The following is a 22,274-nucleotide window of genomic DNA, read 5'->3' on the forward strand; positions in this document are numbered from 1 at the left end:
TGGAAGACGCGCTACCTCCAGGACGCCAGCACAAGCAAATTATACAACAATTAAGAATGGTGAATAACGAACATTGACATTTTTACCAATAATCGAATCTTGCATATAGTAAAGCACAATAACATCGTCCAAGATTTTCAGATTTAGGTCACGCACCTCGCAGATAGAACACAGTGGAAGAACAACGATGCGAAACTGGGATTCCCAGACCACTGGGAAGACGCGCTACCTCCAGGACGCCAGCACAAGCAAATTATACAACAATTAAGAATGGTGAATAACGAACATTGACATTTTTACCAATAATCGAATCTTGCAAATAGTAGAGCACAATAACATCGTCCAAGATTTTCAGATTTAGTTCACGCACCTCGCAGATAGAACACAGTGGAAGAACAACGATGCGAAACTTTGACTCCCAGACCACTGGGAAGACGCGCTACGTCCAGGACGCCAGCACAAGCAAATTATACAACAATTAAGAATGGTGAATAACGAACATTGACATTTTTACCAATAATCGAATCTTGCAAATAGTAGAGCACAATAACATCGTCCAAGATTTTCAGATTTAGTTCACGCACCTCGCAGATAGAACACAGTGGAAGAACAACGATGCGCGAACTAGGATTCGAACCCGGGACTCCCAGACCACTGGGAAGACGCGCTACCTCCAGGACGCCAGCACAAGCAAATTATACAACAATTAAGAATGGTGAATAACGAACATTGACATTTTTACCAATAATCGAATCTTGCATATAGTAAAGCACAATAACATCGTCCAAGATTTTCAGATTTAGTTCACGCACCTCGCAGATAGAACACAGTGGAAGAACAACGATGCGCGAACTAGGATTCGAACCTGGGACTCCCAGACCACTGGGAAGACGCGCTACCTCCAGGACGCCAGCACAAGCAAATTATACAACAATTAAGAATGGTGAATAACGAACATTGACATTTTTACCAATAATCGAATCTTGCATATAGTAGAGTACAATAACATCGTCCAAGATTTTCAGATTTAGTTCACGCACCTCGCAGATAGAACACAGTGGAAGAACAACGATGCGCGAACTAGGATTCGAACCTGGGACTCCCAGACCACTGGGAAGACGCGCTACCTCCAGGACGCCAGCACAAGCAAATTATACAACAATTAAGAATGGTGAATAACGAACATTGACATTTTTACCAATAATCGAATCTTGCATATAGTAAAGCACAATAACATCGTCCAAGATTTTCAGATTTAGTTCACGCACCTCGCAGATAGAACACAGTGGAAGAACAACGATGCGAACCTGGGACTCCCAGACCACTGGGAAGACGCGCTACCTCCAGGACGCCAGCACAAGCAAATTATACAACAATTAAGAATGGTGAATAACGAACATTCACATTTTTACCAATAATCGAATCTTGCATATAGTAGAGCACAATAACATCGTCCAAGATTTTCAGATTTAGTTCACGCACCTCGCAGATAGAACACAGTGGAAGAACAATGATGCGCGAACTAGGATTCGAACCTGGGACTCCCAGACCAATGGGAAGACGCGCTACCTCCAGGACGCCAGCACAAGCAAATTATACAACAATTAAGAATGGTGAATAACGAACATTGACATTTTTACCAATAATCGAATCTTGCATATAGTAAAGCACAATAACATCGTCCAAGATTTTCAGATTTAGTTCACGCACCTCGCAGATAGAACACAGTGGAAGAACAACGATGCGAACCTGGGACTCCCAGACCTCTTGGAAGACGCGCTACCTCCAGGACGCCAGCACAAGCAAATTATACAACAATTAAGAATGGTGAATAACGAACATTGACATTTTTACCAATAATCGAATCTTGCATATAGTAAAGCACAATAACATCGTCCAAGATTTTCAGATTTAGGTCACGCACCTCGCAGATAGAACACAGTGGAAGAACAACGATGCGAAACTGGGATTCCCAGACCACTGGGAAGACGCGCTACCTCCAGGACGCCAGCACAAGCAAATTATACAACAATTAAGAATGGTGAATAACGAACATTGACATTTTTACCAATAATCGAATCTTGCAAATAGTAGAGCACAATAACATCGTCCAAGATTTTCAGATTTAGTTCACGCACCTCGCAGATAGAACACAGTGGAAGAACAACGATGCGAAACTTTGACTCCCAGACCACTGGGAAGACGCGCTACGTCCAGGACGCCAGCACAAGCAAATTATACAACAATTAAGAATGGTGAATAACGAACATTGACATTTTTACCAATAATCGAATCTTGCAAATAGTAGAGCACAATAACATCGTCCAAGATTTTCAGATTTAGTTCACGCACCTCGCAGATAGAACACAGTGGAAGAACAACGATGCGCGAACTAGGATTCGAACCCGGGACTCCCAGACCACTGGGAAGACGCGCTACCTCCAGGACGCCAGCACAAGCAAATTATACAACAATTAAGAATGGTGAATAACGAACATTGACATTTTTACCAATAATCGAATCTTGCATATAGTAAAGCACAATAACATCGTCCAAGATTTTCAGATTTAGTTCACGCACCTCGCAGATAGAACACAGTGGAAGAACAACGATGCGCGAACTAGGATTCGAACCTGGGACTCCCAGACCACTGGGAAGACGCGCTACCTCCAGGACGCCAGCACAAGCAAATTATACAACAATTAAGAATGGTGAATAACGAACATTGACATTTTTACCAATAATCGAATCTTGCATATAGTAAAGCACAATAACATCGTCCAAGATTTTCAGATTTAGTCCACTTTAAATACCAAATTATATTCATGCCTTAATAACACTAATTCTTTTTTAAAGTCTTTTACATAATTTTTGTAAGTAATACCGTTATGAAATGAAGTATTTTGAAATAATTAATTTAAATCATTTTTCCCAGGATATCTTCACTTTTTCTATGAACTCTAAAAATATATGCGATTGTGCATAATAAAAACAAAAATATGAGTTCGAGGGTAGCACAGTAAAAAGAAATCCAAAAAATTTACCCAAACAAAGGTCAATCGGTGAGAAAGAAACTCGAAAGCCTTGACAAAAGTGATATTTCAGCTTTTAAGAGTAGAATGTAAAGCAAAGGAAAAGACTTTTGATCTTTGGAACATATATAATATCTAATACAACTTCATCTTCTATTTTAGTTTTATCTGCGCTTTAAAGATATTTTTTTGAATAAGAATCATTTCATTCGTCTATTCAATACCACTTATTACATACCATTCGGTTCTATCAGAGATGAAATTAATAACCAATTCCAGAAAACTGGAGGCAATTGCAATCATTTGGAGTGCAATTTCTCTCCGATATCCCTGTCTGATACCAAAGATACTTGTCTAAGTTTGTCGATAATGAAAATTGATTTGAGAGATTTTGCAAATCAAAAACCAAAACAATAGTAACTTGTAAAAAACAACATCAACTAAAACGGTAAGAATTTGGTTTTCTATTTGATGAAAAATGATTAAAAAAAAGAAATATGAATATCATCAACTGGCAAAGATTCATTTGTGTTGCTTATCCTAATATACAAAAAAGGGATTTCATAGTATTCAGAGAGCGCAAATGCAACTACTTCTAAAACACAGATGAATTGAGACAAAAGTATTAAAATCAAGTTAATAGGAAAATCAAATAAACCAAATATTTTTTTATTTGGTTTATTTGATTTTCCTATTAACTTGACTTTAATATTTTTGTGTATATATGTATATATATATATATATATATATATATATATGTGTGTGTGTGTGTGTGTGTGTGTGTGTGTGTGTGTGTGTGTGTGTGTGTGTGTAAACATGTTTTAGCAAATCCTTGGCCAAAAAGAAGGTACTTTTAAAATTTTAACTTCGCTTCATTCAGTCTTTGAGATCTAATTTATACAAAAAATAAACTAAACGATCATAAGATATATTCCCATAATTTTCCATCCTTTCCCATAATTTTTTGTGCGAGTTACTAAATATAAGAATGGCTTAACTAGTGAAGTCCCCCTTCTTACTGCAAACGACTAAGGCGGTTTTATTACTAATATATATATCACAAATGATAAAAAATTGTAATATGAAAAAAAAATTACTTTTTTTTAATATTTTAATTCGAAAGTCATTAAAAATCGCATTTTTACAAATTCTCAATACTTATTGTACGTAACTTCATCGTTCTTAAATAGAATCTCAGTGTAACGTGTGTAAGGTACACTTTGTGTATCGATGAAAGAATTGTAATCGCTTAGCTTATATTAACTTGTGAAAACGAATGTTGGCAACATATGTTTGGTTGTCGATGTTCGCCACGGTTGTAATCAACGCAGATGCTTTACCACAATAATAGATTTTTATTTTTCTAATTAAGAACTCTTCCTTAACATTTAAATTTCAAGAGGCTGAATATAAATCAGCCTTATATGGCGCAGCCGGAATCTAATGGACTTGCAAAAGGAATTTCAAATAATATTTTATAAAAAAAACATCGCACACGTTAAGCCTTCTTTGGAACTTTCAGAATCCTCGCCAAGGAATGATAATCTTGCCAAGATTGTTTCTGCCTGAACGTATTCCAAAAATCGCCCACGCATAGTAAGTGAAGTTTATGAGATACTTTATATACTTTCATTTTACTTGTGATAAAACCTTGTACAAATCAGTGCGAATATTCTAACGAATGTTGAATATTCATTTCGCATTACCTTCAAAAAAATTATTCTGTTTGCAAAATTTATTGCTTGCTTTTTAAACAAGAACATCGCCAAGCAATATTCACTTTATAAACAAGAACATCGCCAAGCAATCTTCGCTTTTTAAACAAGAACGTCGCCAAGCAATCTTCGCTTTTTAAACAAGAACGTCGCCAAGCAATCTTCGCTTTTTAAACAAGAACGTCGCCAAGCAATCTTCGCTAATTTATTTCGTTCGTCAAGAACAGTAAACAGAAATAAAAAAAAATGTCAACAAAAGATGATATCATTTTTAATTCTTTAGACTCGCAACCGCTACAAAATTTAACGATAGTTCAACTGAAAAAAGAATTACTTTTCAGAAATCTTTCGCTAACTGGAAATAAGAATGAACTAATTTTGCGTATTGTAGAGGATAATAATAAAAGAAGTAGTGAAGGAACTTTGGAAGAAATAAATGTTCTTCGAGTGCAGTATCTTAATAACGATGAGGAGACAATTTCTAATAATGCACATTTATTGATAGAGATTGAATCTCTGCGAAAACAAGTAGAACTTTTAATTAATTCTTCTACACAATCGCCACTTCCTATGCCTCCGCCCTCTCAAATAGATCCGAATATCGCAGCTATTCTTTCTACATTAATAGAAACGCAAAAACAATTTTTAGAAAGACAAGTAAATCCAAATGTGATTCAAATCACATCTACAAATGACACTGCAAATTCAATCCAAATATTTAAAGGTGATATAATTGAAAATGCACTTGAATGGTTAAAGAAAGTTGAAAGAATTTCAACTTTAGCTAACTGGTCCGACGAATTAAAATTACCTAATGCTATTTCTCGTCTCTCAGGATCTGCAAAAAATTGGCAATTAACTACAGGAAAAAATTTTAATGATTGGATTACTTGGAAAAATGCTCTCGCCTCAAGATTTAAAAGGCGTATTACAATGCAAGAATTTTTGGCTCACCAAAGTGAACGAAAGTTGAGGCATAATGAAAGTTTAGTAGATTATATTTATTCAAAAGACGCTCTTTTGGAAAAAGCTCCCTTCACCATTCCCCAACCTGACCGTATTTCTATGATCATAGGTGATATTACCGAGGAAAAATGGCAAATTGCATTAGCTACTCAAAATACGAATACTGTTGAAGAATTAATTGACAGGGCAACTGCACTTGATGCTATTCGCAGTGCAAAACAAGAGCATAAGAAACATTCTCCGAAATCAGAAATTCGATCTTCTTATTCACATGATGAACAACGTCGTAAATACAATCCAGTAACTGACGATGTTCGTGATATTACTTGTTGGAGATGTGTAAACAGAGGCCATGCATCTTTTATGTGCAGTTTACCACCTCCTCCACGTGGTTCAACCATAGCTCAACCAAGAAACACGTCACAACAAAATCAATATACCAACAATCAAACTAATGCCCAAATCCCATCTTCTAGCAGTTCAACTAGTTCTGATAATAACACAGTAGTCAGAGCTATAAGTTTGAACTCTTCAAATTCCCGCCGCAACAACAACAATCGCAACTCGACATCTGGAAGATCTACAACCGCAAATAGTGCAAATAATAATTCCATAAATTGTATTAGAACTGAAACTAACAGACGTGCCTTAATACCTGTTATTATCAACAATGATACAGAAATTCAAGCCCTCTGTGATCCATGTGCAGATATCACAGTCATTCAACAATCTTGTGTTCCAAATGATATTGTTATTAACCATTGGACTGATGGACAGTTCCAAGTTGTTGACCATGAAATAAAGCCAATAGGTTGGATTTCTTTAAACATAATTGTTGGTAATTTGGAACATATGATGCCTAAAATTGGAGTGTGCACCCAGCTTCCATTTAAGCTTATTTTAGGATTCGATTGGCAACAACAAGTTCAAGCTAGATGCACTTACGACCCTAATGGCTCATTATGTATTTCTACTGCAACTTCATTTCATTTGTACGAATGTATTCATGCTTCGAAACCCAGCATCAACTGTGTCGCTCTTCATCCACCCTCACTACCATCATTAGATGATGTTACTTTGCCAGAAGCAACACCCAATATAATTTCATCCGAAACAAACCTTATCCCTAAATCCGCAGGACTCTCTACAACTCAACAAGCTCAACTTGATGCAGTAATTGGAAAATTTACTGATGTTTTTTATTCGAATGATGATAACATTGGACTATGTCCATATGTGGAATTCAAAATCGAATTGCAACATGAAAAGCCTATTAGATGTAGACCTTATAGACTTTCAGAGCCTGATCGCCAATTTCTAAAAACGCAAATTGAAAAATGGTTAAAACAAGGAATTTGCCGTCATTCCAACTCACCGTACGCAGCACCAGCTTTCATTGTGGAGCAGCCCTTTCATGAAAGTACTCCTAGGCGAGTTGTGGTAGATTTCTCTCGCACTATTAATCCTATCACAAATATTGATCCGCATCCAATCGACCAAATGGAAGACGTTATTCAACGCATGGCAGGCAAGAGCTACAATTCTAAAATGGATGTAAAATCTGCATTTCACTGCATTCCCATAAGAGACATTGACACCTACAAAACTGGATTTGTCACTCCTGACGGACATTATGAATTTCTTCGAATGCCTTTTGGTGTCACAAATGGCCCATCTACAATGACAAGAGCGATTAAATTAGCCTACAGTCATCTGGCACACCACAATGTAAACACATACATTGATGATATATCAACTTCTCATGATGACTTCAATTATCATCTCAAAGTGATATATAAAATCTTTGAAGCAACTCAAAAAGCTGGCTTCAAGCTGACACGAGAAAAAACGCAATTTGCAGTATCAGAAATAACTCTTTTTGGTCGAATTATTTCTCAAGATGGTGTTCGTCCTGATCCGGAAAGCATAGCAGCAATTGAACGTTATCTAACTCTCAAATCAATTCATGAAGTCCGTAGTTTCCTTGGATTTGCTAATCAGTTTCGTAAGTATATTCGTAACTATGCCGTTATTGCTAAACCTTTAACAAGCGTTTTAAAAGGTTTAGAAAAGAAGACCAACAATGCTCCCATAGTTTTAACAGATGACCAACAGCGTACATTTGAATCTTTAAAAACTGCAATTACTACTTCTCCAATTCTTTCGTATTTCAAACAAGGATTACCAACCTTTGTAGAAACTGATGCATCTTATTCTGGACTAGGAGCAGTTTTATCTCAAGAACAGAATGGAAAGCGTCGTGTTATTGAATATGCTTCACGTACCTTAAAAGATGCTGAAACACGCTACCACAGTAACGAACTGGAATGTACTGCTGTACATTGGGCCCTAACTGAAAAATTTCGACTCTATCTCCTAGGTCACAAGTTTCAACTCATCACAGACAACTATACAACCGCTTATGTAGTTGCAAAATCTGCAATTAATCGAAAATTTGCACGATATTTAGTGGATTTGGCTCAATTTGATTTCACAACTGAGCACCGACCCGGAAAGCAAAATGTCATCGCTGATCACCTTTCACGTTTTCCAACACCACCTGTTTGTTTAACAGTTACTGCAAGTTATGAATCAGACATTTGTGTGAAACAGAAAAGAGATGACTTTTGTCAGTATATTTTTCGCTTTCTCAGAGAAAAAAATCCAAACAAAAGGACAATGTCAATCATATGCAATTATAATATCGATAACAACACTCTTGTGCGAGTTAAAGATAATAATTCGAAATCTGTAGTAGTGATTCCTAAGGCAATGAGAGAGAAAACTCTGATCGCTTGTCACGATGATGTTGGACATATGGACGCAAAAAAAACTCTTCACAATTTGCAATTACGTTATTGGTGGCCAAATATGCGCAAGGACTGTAAAGCATATGTTCGAAGCTGTCATAAATGCCAAATTGTCAACCGACGTACTGCTAATGCCTATGGTCTTTTGCAGCAATTGTCGATTCCATCCACACCTTGGGAAATTGTATCTGCTGACCACATAATCTGTTTGCCAGAAACAAGAAATGGAAATACAAATATGCTTGTCCAAATTGACCACGCCACACGCTATGTAATTGCCGCACGCCACACTCAGCGGTTTCTTCAAAAATATGGAATCACACAATCAACGACACCACCTTATTCACCACAAGCTAATAGTATCGTTGAACGAGCCAACGGCATCATTGTGTCCTCTTTGAAAAAAATGATTGACAAAAACCCGAATAAATGGGACGAATTACTTCCAAATGCCTTACTCGCAATTAACACCACAAAACAAAATTCTACTAAGAAATCACCATTTTATTTACTTCATGGATATGAGCCACGCCTTCCACGTGAACTTCACATTGGTAGCTTCATAGATGACACCCCACGTGAAGACCAACTAGACCTTTTAACTTTGGCCAGGGCCGAAGCAGCAAATAGTGTGTATGAAACACATTTGGAGAACAAGAAACGATTTGATCTCCATCGCAGATCCCATTCCTTCAAGGCAGGGGATCTCGTATTGTACGACTGGCCGAAAAAAGGAGATCACAAACTTTCTCCCATTTTCAAAGGACCATTTGTGATTATACGTCCAGTCGGGGCCGTGTGCTACGAGATCAAGTCTACAACACAGCAGAACAAATTTATCAAGGTTGTCCACGTACAACATCTTCGCCCTTACTTTAAACGAAATTCACCAACCATCGAGGAAAACAGCACAGACGAAGAGAATGAGAGCCACTGAGCCATCATCAAAAAGATATTAACTGGTCTGTGTTCCCCAGAGACTTGAACTATGATTTCATCAAAAACTTTGTTTCTTTTATTTTTACACTTCAATTTAAAATTTCTTCTGTCTGTCTAAATTTTATATTGAGCGGGGCCGAATGTAAGGTACACTTTGTGTATCGATGAAAGAATTGTAATCGCTTAGCTTATATTAACTTGTGAAAACGAATGTTGGCAACATATGTTTGGTTGTCGATGTTCGCCACGGTTGTAATCAACGCAGATGCTTTACCACAATAATAGATTTTTATTTTTCTAATTAAGAACTCTTCCTTAACATTTAAATTTCAAGAGGCTGAATATAAATCAGCCTTATACGTGTATACAATATTATATACAAGTTTAAACCAATTTCCTAAGTGGTTTGTGCTTAGAAATCTAATATTTGCCAGAAAATAAATTCTATTTCCATTTTGAATACAAATGGTTATTGGTCTGAAAATATCAAGTGGTTTATGCATTCTATATTCAAACAACTCATTATATTAGTACAAGTCATTCCGGTATATCATTATCATATTGAACTATTTATTTTACATACACCCGATAGATATTAATACTAAATATACGATAATGAATTTTATGAAACAAAATATTCATTTTTGTGCTGTTATACTTCTTCTTGTACTTTCAAAATACGATTTTAAGAGCATTAATAAAAGAGGTTCTGCCAGTTTATCATGCTGGAAAAATCTCCAAACAACATTAATTCCGCGTTCTTCGTATTCGTTGATGCAGAAAGCTATTTGATTTTTCGTCGGGTTAAGTGCTTTTCAATAATTAGTTGTCCCTCCTCCCTTCTACATTCAGTACATAAAATAGCCGATGACGGCTATAAATTTACCTTTTTTGTAAGGAGCAGAATGTATACCCATAATGCATTAGTTCCAACAGCTTGGATTGTCAGCTAGGCAAGAACGAAATCCAATTTATTTCCTGTAAATACATTTCATTCTTTCTTTGTTTCAGCGAAATCATCTCAGATCATGAAATTTTGATTTGCATTAATACTATTTATTCTGAGAAACATGCAGATTTACTAATAGATCAGGATTTTTATAATAAAACTTATGTAAATGTATAAAATATGTATTAAAATATCACATAACAAACAAATTTTGTTATATATAAATATTTTTTTTTTTGATATTTAATATAGTTTTGTGTTATAATTTAATGCTGTAGTATTTTCAACAATTAAAAGAATTTTGAATGAATGTGCTTATAATAGACATAAAATCTTTAAATTATAATATTAACATTTCTTGGTCTTGTAATATATATATAATTTAGATTAAGATGCATGAAATGTAATTTAGATTAACATTAAGATGATTATGATTAATTATCGTAAATTTGTGTATCATTTTATTAAATTATTCTGATTTAGAATAACGGTATTAATCCATTGATATTGTTTGAAAAATACATAACATTATTTTCAAAACGTCTAATTAGTAATATAAACCCATGTTGTAATACATTTTATGTATATATAATACGATTTCATGAAATTATAAAATTCCATAGACATTCCTTTTGATTTAAAAGCCTGTGTTAATAATTGAAATAAGATCCTTGAATACATATTTCAAATTTAATTAGAAAGTTATTTTAACACAACTATTTTCAAATAGTAATCCACTCTTTAAAATCCAATCACCTTTTTTGTAGAACTTCCTTTATATGCATATATATATATATATATATATATATATATATATATATATATATATATATATATATATATATATATATGTGTGTGTGTGTGTGTGTGTGTTTATAAAATGATTTTAAAAAAACTTAAGCGCATAAAAATTCGAAGCAATTGCAGAAAATAAAGCTACAGAGAATAAAAAGGCGACGAAAATGCGAACAAATGCTAAATTTTAATTTTAATAAAACAATACGCTAAAATTGCCATTATTTCCTTTAAATAATGGATTAAATTTGTTAATAAAGAGATACAGAATTTTGTAGCATTTGAAATCGATTGGAAAAAATTAAAGAATTAATAAAACCAACCAATGATTTGTTAAAGGAACAACAGCCTTTAAAGAATAATATATTTTCAAAGAATAAATGAAATGAAGCAAGAAATGGGCAGTGCCCCGTAATAAACAAGAAAACTAGCTTCCAAGTGAACTGCAACCACATAAATATTATTCTTTAAGTTCTTAATGTACCATCATTCTATAAAGATTTAACTGACATCTTTTACAAAATTGTTGTACGAAATGTATAATAATACTGTTGGACATCTATCAACGACAAACATATAATCATTTAACCAGCCTTCTTTTTTCTAGCATACAACATCTTCTAAAATACAAACAAGCTTCCATACATTGAAAACAGCCGGAAATGTCATCCATGGTTGGGCTTAACAAGCAAAATAAAGTTAAGCTCCCTATTTTTTCTGCCATAGGAATTTATGACATTTATTTCATTTTCTGAAGAATATTTTTTCTCTTTTTCTATCTATTAATCGATATATGGGAAGCCGAAACAGAGGATTAATATATTATCTTCTATGACACGGATGAAAGACCCTGATTCGAATTGTAAATCAACAGACCAAAAATATACAAAAAATGAAGAGGGCATAAAAGAACTTAACAGACGTGGGATAAACCAACAGATTCAAGCATGTATGAGATTGATGACATGTTTTTTTAACTCTTCTTTTTTTAGTAAAGAGCGTCTTTTGCCTCTGCATGGAACAGCTTTTTTCCATCTGTGTCATTTATATTTCGCTTAAACGGAAGATATATTCCTTTTTTTATATCAAGATTCTAGTAAAAATATAAAATAAATAAAGGAATCATAGAAGAAAACACACCAAATTTATTGGAAAACATAGAAAATCTGGAAATTGATATATTTTATAAGCACAAGAAGGAGCTTTCTATGCAATTACGAATGACTGGCACATTTCAGAATATTTCTGATTTACAGACAATACAGGGTGTTTATAATTAAATATTCTAACTTTCTGAGTTATTAAAAGAAAAGAAAATTAAATACAACATTGTAGTTCATTTGAAATCATAAATAACAATTGGAAATTTAAATTCCTTGTTGTTCATTTTAAATCACAATTAACAATTGAAAGCTTAAACTCTTTGTTGTACATCAGAAATCACAAATAACAATTGAATATTTAAATTCCTCGTTGTCCATCAGATATCACAAATAACAATTGAACGTTTAAATTCATTGTTATCCATCAGAAATCACAAATAACAATTGAACCTTTAAATTCCTTGTTGTGCATCTGAAATCACATATAACAACTGAAAGTTTATATTCCTTTTTTGTCCATCTGAAATCACAAATAACAATTGGAAATTTAAATTCCTTGTTGTCCATCGGAAATCACAAATAATGAAAATTTGAATTCAACACAGTTATAAGCTTTCATTGAGAGGCCCTGCAAAAATACGAGCATACCAAGGTGATATGATAACTCATCCTATACTTTTTCAGAATCTTTAATTGGATGCTTTGAAAGCCTTCATAAATGCATGTCTTAAGTGAGTTAACGTCATTTGTAAGTGGCGGAACAAACGCCTGCTGTTCAACGTAGTTATATAAAAAAAAAAATAAAGTATTGCCATATACGCATACCTCATTTTTTCAAAGCTTCACACCAGACATACTTTAGTTTAGTTTCAGCTTAGTTCAGTTGTATTAACGTCCCATTTCAAAACAACATTAAGGCTGTTTAGGGACGGACCTCGTAATTTTGAGCCACGGTCGGATGACGAGGATACCTGAATTGGCATCCCCTCTCCAAAATTCCACACCACACCAGTGGGAGGACGTTTGGCCCCTACGGATTAAACGTGCATCAAACCGTTTACACGACGGTTTTTCGGGGGAATCAGATCTTGAATTTGAACTCTCGCAGACCTTACAGCCAGGTCCCCACGGCCTCTACGCCAGGCATACAGAAAAAAATTGTGGGGTGAGTTATCGCACTGTGTGTATCCTTAATATTTCTGAAGTGGCTAATATTGAACTCTTATAATGCGTTACATTTAAACTTTCAAAAGTTTTTTCTTTTTTATTTACAATGAACAATACGTCTGAAATTAATTTTCTCTTAACAGATCTGCAAAGTTGAGATATTCGTTCATAAACACGTTGTAGAATTTTTGTTATTTTGTAGATCTTATTTGAGCTTATTTCCTCAGTATACTTCATCTAGGGAACTGAATCATTTCAGATAAAATCATTCTAAAACCAATAAAATTGGATGAAACTGGTCTATTCCATATACTTTCGCGATTGTTCAGATCTTAAATTGCATTAAATCCTATAATGACAGTTCTGATGATTTCGGGCGCTTAGATGCTTACAGCTTCATGATCAGAAAAGTCATTTTATTTCTAACAAGATAATTCTATCTTTATTCATACATCAAAATATGTAATTATTTCACTAACAGTTAATTCAAAACTGAAAAATAATCACTTCTTTTTTAAGCTTATTGGTAAAATTAAAGTGTGCTTTTAAAAATTATGCAAAACAGGTACATTAATGGAGGATTTTAGACTAAACATTTAAAAGGCATTTTCCTCTTTTTCTTGCCTTAAAAAGAATATTAGTAATTAACTTAAAAGAATATTAGTCAGATTTTTCTGCATATCAGACATAATCAATAATTCATGAAAAATGGTTATTTTCAGAAATTTGTGTTTAATCATTTAAACATTTATTTATTTAACTATTAATTTATTTTTTAAAAAGGAATTAATTTTTCTCATTATTAAAAATAATAATAGTGCTTCTTAGAAATAATGTAATTAACTTTACTGTAAAATTCTTAAATTATTTCCTGGAATTTAACAAATCGTAATTGTTTATTTATCCTAATTTGGCTGCAATATTTTGAGATTCAATTGGTGAATATGTTCTCAATTTGGAAAGAAAGAATAATAATTGAATCCTTTGTAATCATTTTAGTATGAAGATTCATTCATTGAATTAACAAAACACGAATGATTTAATATTAAAATTAAATTACATTTAATGATTAAAGTAAAAATTAATTATTTAAAGTTAAAATTAAATTACATTTAATGATTAAAGTAAGAATTAATTATTTAAAGTTAAAATTAAATTAAATTTAATGATTAAAGTAAAATTTAATGATTAAAAGTAAAATTAAGCATTTAAAGTTAAATGAAATCCAAATAATTTATCATTATTCGTAAAAATTACCTGCATCCCAAAATGTTCTATTGATTCTTAAAAAAATCTATGTGAATCGGAATGCTGTGATGAAATTCATCGAATTAGATTGTAAGGAATACTGTGCTGTTACGGTATAGACTAGAATAATTTAAGCATTTTCATTTATTCTCATATAATTTTCAATAGCACATGAAATAAAAAAAATAAAAAAATCCTACCTAATGTTTCTATCTGAACTTCAAAACAATGGTCTCAGATGTATCAAAAGAAACCAATTCATCTAAAACTAACCTATCCTATATCTAATATTTTTATGAAGTATTGGGAATTGAAATTTTCTGCTATAAATTAAATAGGATTGTTCCGTCCTAGAGACGCCTTTTCCCTTTTTCTGCTGTAGTGATCAGGAAACCGGCGCATGCGCAGTTTCTGTTGAACTTTGATACGCTTCTTTTTTATTACTTTGTGATTCAGAATTTGTAATGCCTAATTAGAGATGTAACGTAGAACTATGTTGCTTAGTGTTCGTGTTCGTCAATAAATGTTATTCTGTGTTTTATGATATCTTCGATTCATTGAAAGCTAGAAATAGATTTTAGATGTAGATTATTAAATAACTGAACCACATAATAGAGTTAGAATGGCGCGATTACATTTAGATTTATTTGATGGAAGTTCTGGCGCCATATACATCAGTCATTTTTTTTGGTGCATCGGCCGGGAAACAGGAAGTCGGATGTGATAGTACCATGATTTAGAATATCGCTTTCGTTTTCGGATACTGGCTGCGTTGAAAGAGAAAGAAAGGTAAGAAATACCTTTTGTATAGAATTTCGATAGAAATAATTAGAACTCATCTGAAAATATTATTTTGATTTTTAGATATAGATATAGAAATTGATATTATTGATGTGATAAAACCTTTGATATTGATTGAATTGATTTGATTATAGAATTTCTAGAGAATTTTGATTACTATTTTTTGATGAATATTTCTTTGATTTGAAATACTGCTTTTGTTTTTGAAATTACTTTTGATATTGTACTGTTATATTTAGTTACTTATATATTATAAGAATGGATGAAAAAAAGAAATTGAAAAAGTCTAGAGCTGTCATTCGTACAGCAGTAACTAAACTTATAAATAAATTAGAAAGCGAATTTGATGAGCAATCTGTTGATAGCTTAAGAGGGCATTTAGAATATTTGAATGAGATGTTAAAACAATTAAGAGAATTAGATAGTAAGATTCAAGAAATTATTTCAGAAGAAAACGAATTTGATACGGAAATAGAAGCTGCTTTTCAATACAATGAAAAGATTACTTTATTATGTTCTAGAATTTCAATACAAATTAATAAACTCTCTAAAGTTGATTCTAGTATTTCATCACAGTTTAACCCAAATTTGGCATTGAGTACACAGAATGGTTCGTTACATAATTCGGTTATTGAATCTGCTGTTAATTCTAATAGAACTGTCAATTCTGTTCGTCTACCTAAATTGAGTATCGATAAATATTTCGGGGACCCATGTTTATGGTTAGAATTTTGGAATAAATTCCAAAACTCGATTGATCAAAACGAAAGCTTAACAAAAATAGATAAATTTACGTATCTAAAATCCTTACTAGGAGGATCTGCCGGTAATGTGGTGAATGGCTTCGCATTATCCGACGAAAATTATGATAAAGCTTTAATGTTATTAAAAGAAAGATTTGGGAGAGATGAGCTCGCTATTAATGCTCATATGTCAAAACTGTTGATTCTTTATCCTGTAAAGGATTCAAGTAATATAGTTGGACTGAGAAAATTATATGACATTTGTAAAATACAAATCAGAAGCTTAGAGTCACTTAACGTTACATCTGGAATGTATGGTCATTTGCTTCAGCCAATTCTTTTTAAATTAATACCCGAGGATCTAGTTTTAGATTTTAATAGAAAACACTTAGCAAAAACGGAAGAAAATAAATTCAATGTTATGGAATTGTTACAATTTTTGAAAATTGAAATAGAATGTCGAGAATCATCTATTTTGCTAAGTGGCTGGAAAGGTGAAAGAAAAAAACCCGTCACTCATAACGTAGATTTTAAAAATCCTAAATACAATCAAAATAATTCATGCGATAGAAAAAACTTTACAAATGACAGGCAATATAATAGAAGTCGCATTCCGTGGAATAATAATTCGTCAAAAACTCATGAATATTTAGCACCAGTTGTTGAGAAAAAATGTGTATATTGCAATGATAAACATATTTCGGAACTTTGTGATGGTTTAACAGTTGATGAAAAAAAGGATATTTTAAGAAAACAAGGTCGTTGTTTCTTATGTCTAGAACAAAATCATCGAATTAAAGACTGTAGGAAAAAGGATATGTGCGAAAATTGTAACAAGAAACATAACCGATCGCTCTGTTATCAACTGGAAAACAAAACTATTAATGCAGAGAATAAAATTGTATCCGCAGTTTCCCATTGCAATTATAATATAAAAAATAAAGAACCGGAAGTTCGAGTAAACGCTCAGTGTTCCGTATTATTGCAAACATGTACTGCCTGTATTCGCTCTCCATTTGATGATGATAGATTTGAAACAGTTCGCATTTTGCTAGACAATGGTAGCATGAGAAGTTTCGTTTCAAGAGAAATTTCTCAACAACTTAAACTTCCTGTTATTAGAAAGGAAACTCTATCGGTATATGGTTTCGGTGCTAAAGAAACAACTGAACGAACATATAATGTTGTTAAAATTAAATTAGTGAATCGCGACGAACCGACTTTAAATATTGAAATTGAAGCATTAGAAACTGAACAAATAACTGCAACTAATTTACCTGCTCCTAATGAAAATATTCCGAACTTAAATAAACAATTAAAAGGATTACAGCTTGCTCATTGCTATGAATTTAGAAATAACAAAATTGTGCTTTTAGTGGGTGCTGATTACTATTATGATATAGTTACTAGTAGAATAAAAAGGTTAAATGATAAGCTTGTAGCCACTGAAACTTTATTTGGTTGGTGCCTCCAAGGAAAAATCGATATGACAAATCAAATATTGGAAATGAAAATTATAGTCGAAGAAAAAACGATATCGGATGAATTAAAAAAATTTTGGGAATTAGAAAACTTAGGCGTTGAGGTTGATACCGATGAAAACATTTTTGACGATACGATTATGAAGGAATTTGAATCGGGAATTACTTTCTCTAATAACAGATACAACGTAAAGCTCCCGTGGAAACCTGGTATGAAGGAACAGTTACACGATAATCGTGAAGTTGCTCAAAAACGGTTTTTAGGGTTAAAAACGAAATTCCTTAATGACCCCTTGCTTTTCACTGAATACAAAACTGTTCTGGATGAGTATCTAAAGGAGAACATTATTGAACAAGTTACGTGTGGGTTGAATAAAAAGACGAACGAACCAACATTTTATTTGCCTCATAGAGCAGTGATCCGTAAGGATAAGACGACAAGTAGATTACGCATTGTTTTTGATGCGTCTTCCCATAGTAAAGGAGAACTATCCTTGAACGATTGTTTACATATTGGATTAAATTTAAACCCTGATATTTTTCTTCTTCTGATTAGATTTAGAGAAAATCCTATAGCATTTACAGCTGACATAAAGCAGGCATTCCTCCAGATAGAAATTAATGAAGAGGATCGGAATGCGACCAGATTTTTTTGGCAGCAGGAACCAGATAGCTCTGAAGGAGACAATTTGATAATATATAGAATGACCCGTGTTTTATTCGGGGTAAGTTCAAGTCCATTCCTTCTCGCTGCAACAATCAAGCATCACTTGAAAAGGTATGTTGATAATTTTCCTGATACTTGTGCAATTTTAAATAATTCTTTATATGTCGATGATTTAATTAGTGGTCGGAAAAATGTAGAAGAGGCTTTAAAAACGAGCTTAGAAAGTTTTAAGATTTTTAAGGATGCAAGTATGATTTTAAGAAAGTGGCAGACTAATTCATTCGAATTACGTGATCGATGGAAAGATATTGGAATGGACATTGGTCCATCCACTGAACCTAAAAACGAGGCTTTCATTCCTTCTAAAGTACTAGGAGTTGTATGGAACCCCGACCAGGATTTATTTCATTTCGATGCTAAAAGTTTAATACAATTTCTCTCGAAACGAATGAACACTAAAAGATTTCTGTTGCAAGCTGCAGGTCGTATTTTTGACCCTGTAGGGTTTCTTGGGCCATTTATAATTAGATTAAAGATTTTAATCCAAGAACTGTGGTGCTTGGGTTTGGACTGGGACGAGCGTTTCCCAATGAAATTAGACACTGATTGGAATGAATGGTGTGAGGAAGTTCTAGAACTGAATACTTTCAATATACCCCGTTACTATTTTGGAGATACTCATTCCACTGAAATAGATAACATTCAAATGCACTGTTTTTCAGATGCCTCTAAGAAGGCTTATGGAGTGGTTGTGTATTTTCGAGTAACATTAAAGGGCGGAAAGAGTTTTACTAATTTTGTAGCATCAAAGTGCAGAGTGGCTCCATTAAAAACAATTTCAATACCTAGACTTGAGTTAATGAGTGCTCTCTTGGCAGCTAGATTGAGTAATAAAATCTCCAAAGCTATAAAGTATCCATTAACTCATTACTTCTGGACCGATTCATCTATCACTTATTTTTGGATTAAAGGCGCTCCTAGTAGATTTAAACCATTTGTGAAAAATAGAATTCAAGAGATCCAAAGATTTACTGATCCAAAAGATTGGCGTCATTGTCCTGGAAAGGATAATCCTGCCGATTTAATATCAAGAGGTATGTCGGCAGCCGAACTTCGTGATAGTGATTTTTGGTGGCATGGTCCTGATTGGTTAGCACAGAATGAACACTCTTGGCCTAAATCTTTGGAACTGTCAAAACAGTTAAATATTGAAAACGTAGAAAATTACGAGCTTTGCAAAGGAGCTATTTTAACTTCAACAATTGTAGAGTGCCCTTCAGAGAACGATTTAATTATAAAATATTCTTCATTTGACAAATTAGTTAGAATCACTGCATGGTGTTTAAGATTTATTAATAACTGTAAAATTAATATTTCTAATAGAAAGCAAGATTATTTAAGTGCTATCGAAATACAAAATGCTACAAAAATGTTAGTAAAGTATGTACAACGATTTGAATTTAAATCAGAAATAAAGTGTTTACAATTAAAGCATCCAATTCCGAAGAATAGTAAAATTTTATCCCTAAATCCATTTCTTGACAAAGATGAGCTGCTACGAGTTGGGGGAAGATTAAAATTTTCAAATCTGTCAGATAACCAGAAGCATCAATTGCTTTTACCCAAGTCGCACCATTTCACAGATTTGATTATAGAACATTTTCACAAAATATCTCTACATTCAGGCACGCAGACGACACTTTTTCTTATTCGCCAATCATACTGGATACCTTCGGGACAAGATCGAGTCAGACGTGTGATAAATAGATGCTTGACTTGTTTTAAAGCTAGAAGTCAAACTATTAACCAAATGATGGGCGACCTGCCCAGGGACCGAGTTATCCCATCTCGACCATTTGAAAAGGTGGGACTCGATTTTGCTGGTCCCATAATTACTAAACCTAATCTTAAAAGATCTAGAGTGACTTTAAAATCATACATTGCTATTTTCATATGTTTCAGTACCAGAGCTACCCATTTTGAAGTAGTGTCTGATTTGACTACTGAGAGTTTTTTAGCTTGTCTTAGGAGATTCATTGCTAGACGGTCAAAACCATCGATCATATGGAGTGATAATGCCACTAATTCTAAGGGCGCAAAAAATATTTTGGATTCCCTGCTAAAAGCATGCAAATCGGATGCCGTGCAAAGATTTTGTTCCAAGGAAGGTATAGTGTGGAACTTCATACCTCCAGCATCTCCTCACTTCGGTGGATTATGGGAGGCCAATATTGGAGCTATGAAACGGATCTTGTTGAAGGTGACTAAATCAACAGTGTTGACTTTTGAAGAGCTTAATACACTGGTGACTCAGATTGAAGCAGTTTTAAATTCAAGACCACTGTGTCCTCTTTCTGCCGATCCAGCTGATCTTCAACCTTTGACACCTGGTCATTTTTTGGTGGGAGCACCACTATTGTCAATACCAGAAGCCAGTGATTCCTTGACTAACATTTCTTTATCTTCTAGATGGTCTCTCATCCAGTCTCTTAGATCCAAATTCTGGAAAAGATGGAGCCAAGAATATCTCAACTCCTTGCAGTCTCGAGCTAAATGGAAACTACCTCAACTGAACATCAAACCCGGACAGCTGGTACTCCTGAAGGATAATAGCAAGAGCCCCATGGAATGGAATTTGGCCCGAATTGAAAGGACATATCCTGGAACAGATGGACTAGTCCGTGTCGCAGACATCAGAACCCCTAAAGGAATTTTTCGGCGAAGTATCAACAGACTCTGTCCACTCCCTTTCGAAGAAGGTGTTGGACAACTGTCCAACGGGGGCCGGGATGTTCCATCCTAGAGACGCCTTTCCCCTTTTTCTGCTGTAGTGATCAGGAAACCGGCGCATGCGCAGTTTCTGTTGAACTTTGATACGCTTCTTTTTTATTACTTTGTGATTCAGAATTTGTAATGCCTAATTAGAGATGTAACGTAGAACTATGTTGCTTAGTGTTCGTGTTCGTCAATAAATGTTATTCTGTGTTTTATGATATCTTCGATTCATTGAAAGCTAGAAATAGATTTTAGATGTAGATTATTAAATAACTGAACCACATAATAGAGTTAGAATGGCGCGATTACATTTAGATTTATTTGATGAAAGTTCTGGCGCCATATACATCAGTCAAGGATTAATATGAAATTAAACTAGTATTAAAAAGGAATTGAAAAGCTTAATTAAAAACACATTTACAGTAGACAGAGTAAGCAAAATTTTATGAAGAAGTTTTGAGACTTCTATAAACATCTAACAATAGAGCTGAGTTTATTTCGTTTTAACCTCTGAGAAAAAAAAATTTTGCTTTTTCAGGATACAAGAAATTTAATTCTATTGATTCTCCGAAATGGCAAATATTACTAAGCAAAGAAAATGCATTACATTTTATTATGGTAATACAATTTGTTCTGTAAAATCATTTGAAATGTTGCAAAAAATCTTTTAAATATGACTGTACACCAAAACAACCGTATAAATTTCCATAAAAATTTCTAAAATCATTTTCTAAAATCATCACACCGTAGTTTGATTCTTGATCTAAAAGATCGTAAGCCAGATAAACATACCAATAATGCAAGAATTATTATATATTATCCATAAACAAGAAGTGTTTATCTTTAAATTTATTCCAATACATACATTTTACTTGACTTTTAAACATTAAAAGATTATTTTCATTTATAGTTACACTAACGTTCAATTAAGTAAAAATTGGATTTCTAGATACATTTTTTTTTGCAGGCTTAGTTATACTAACGTCCAGTTTTAAAGCAACACTAGGGTTATTTTGGAACGGACCTCGTAATTTTGAACTGCGGTCAGATTACGAGGACGACAAATCAGCTGGCACCGCCCCC

General features: G+C 33.5%; 1 protein-coding gene across 1 annotated transcript; it reads left to right on the forward strand.

The window, feature by feature from the left end:
* Positions 1-15,783: 15,783 nt before the first annotated feature.
* On the forward strand, positions 15,784-21,219 carry LOC129983983 (uncharacterized). Its single transcript, XM_056093721.1, has 2 exons — positions 15,784-16,495; positions 16,724-21,219. The coding sequence occupies exons 1-2, from the start codon at positions 15,784-15,786 to the stop codon at positions 21,217-21,219; spliced, it is 5,208 nt and encodes a 1,735-aa protein (XP_055949696.1).
* The last annotated feature ends 1,055 nt before the right edge of the window (positions 21,220-22,274 follow it).

The sequence above is a fragment of the Argiope bruennichi genome, chromosome 9, assembly GCF_947563725.1.
Source record: "Argiope bruennichi chromosome 9, qqArgBrue1.1, whole genome shotgun sequence".
In the NCBI taxonomy this organism is placed as follows: Eukaryota; Metazoa; Arthropoda; class Arachnida; order Araneae; family Araneidae; genus Argiope; species Argiope bruennichi.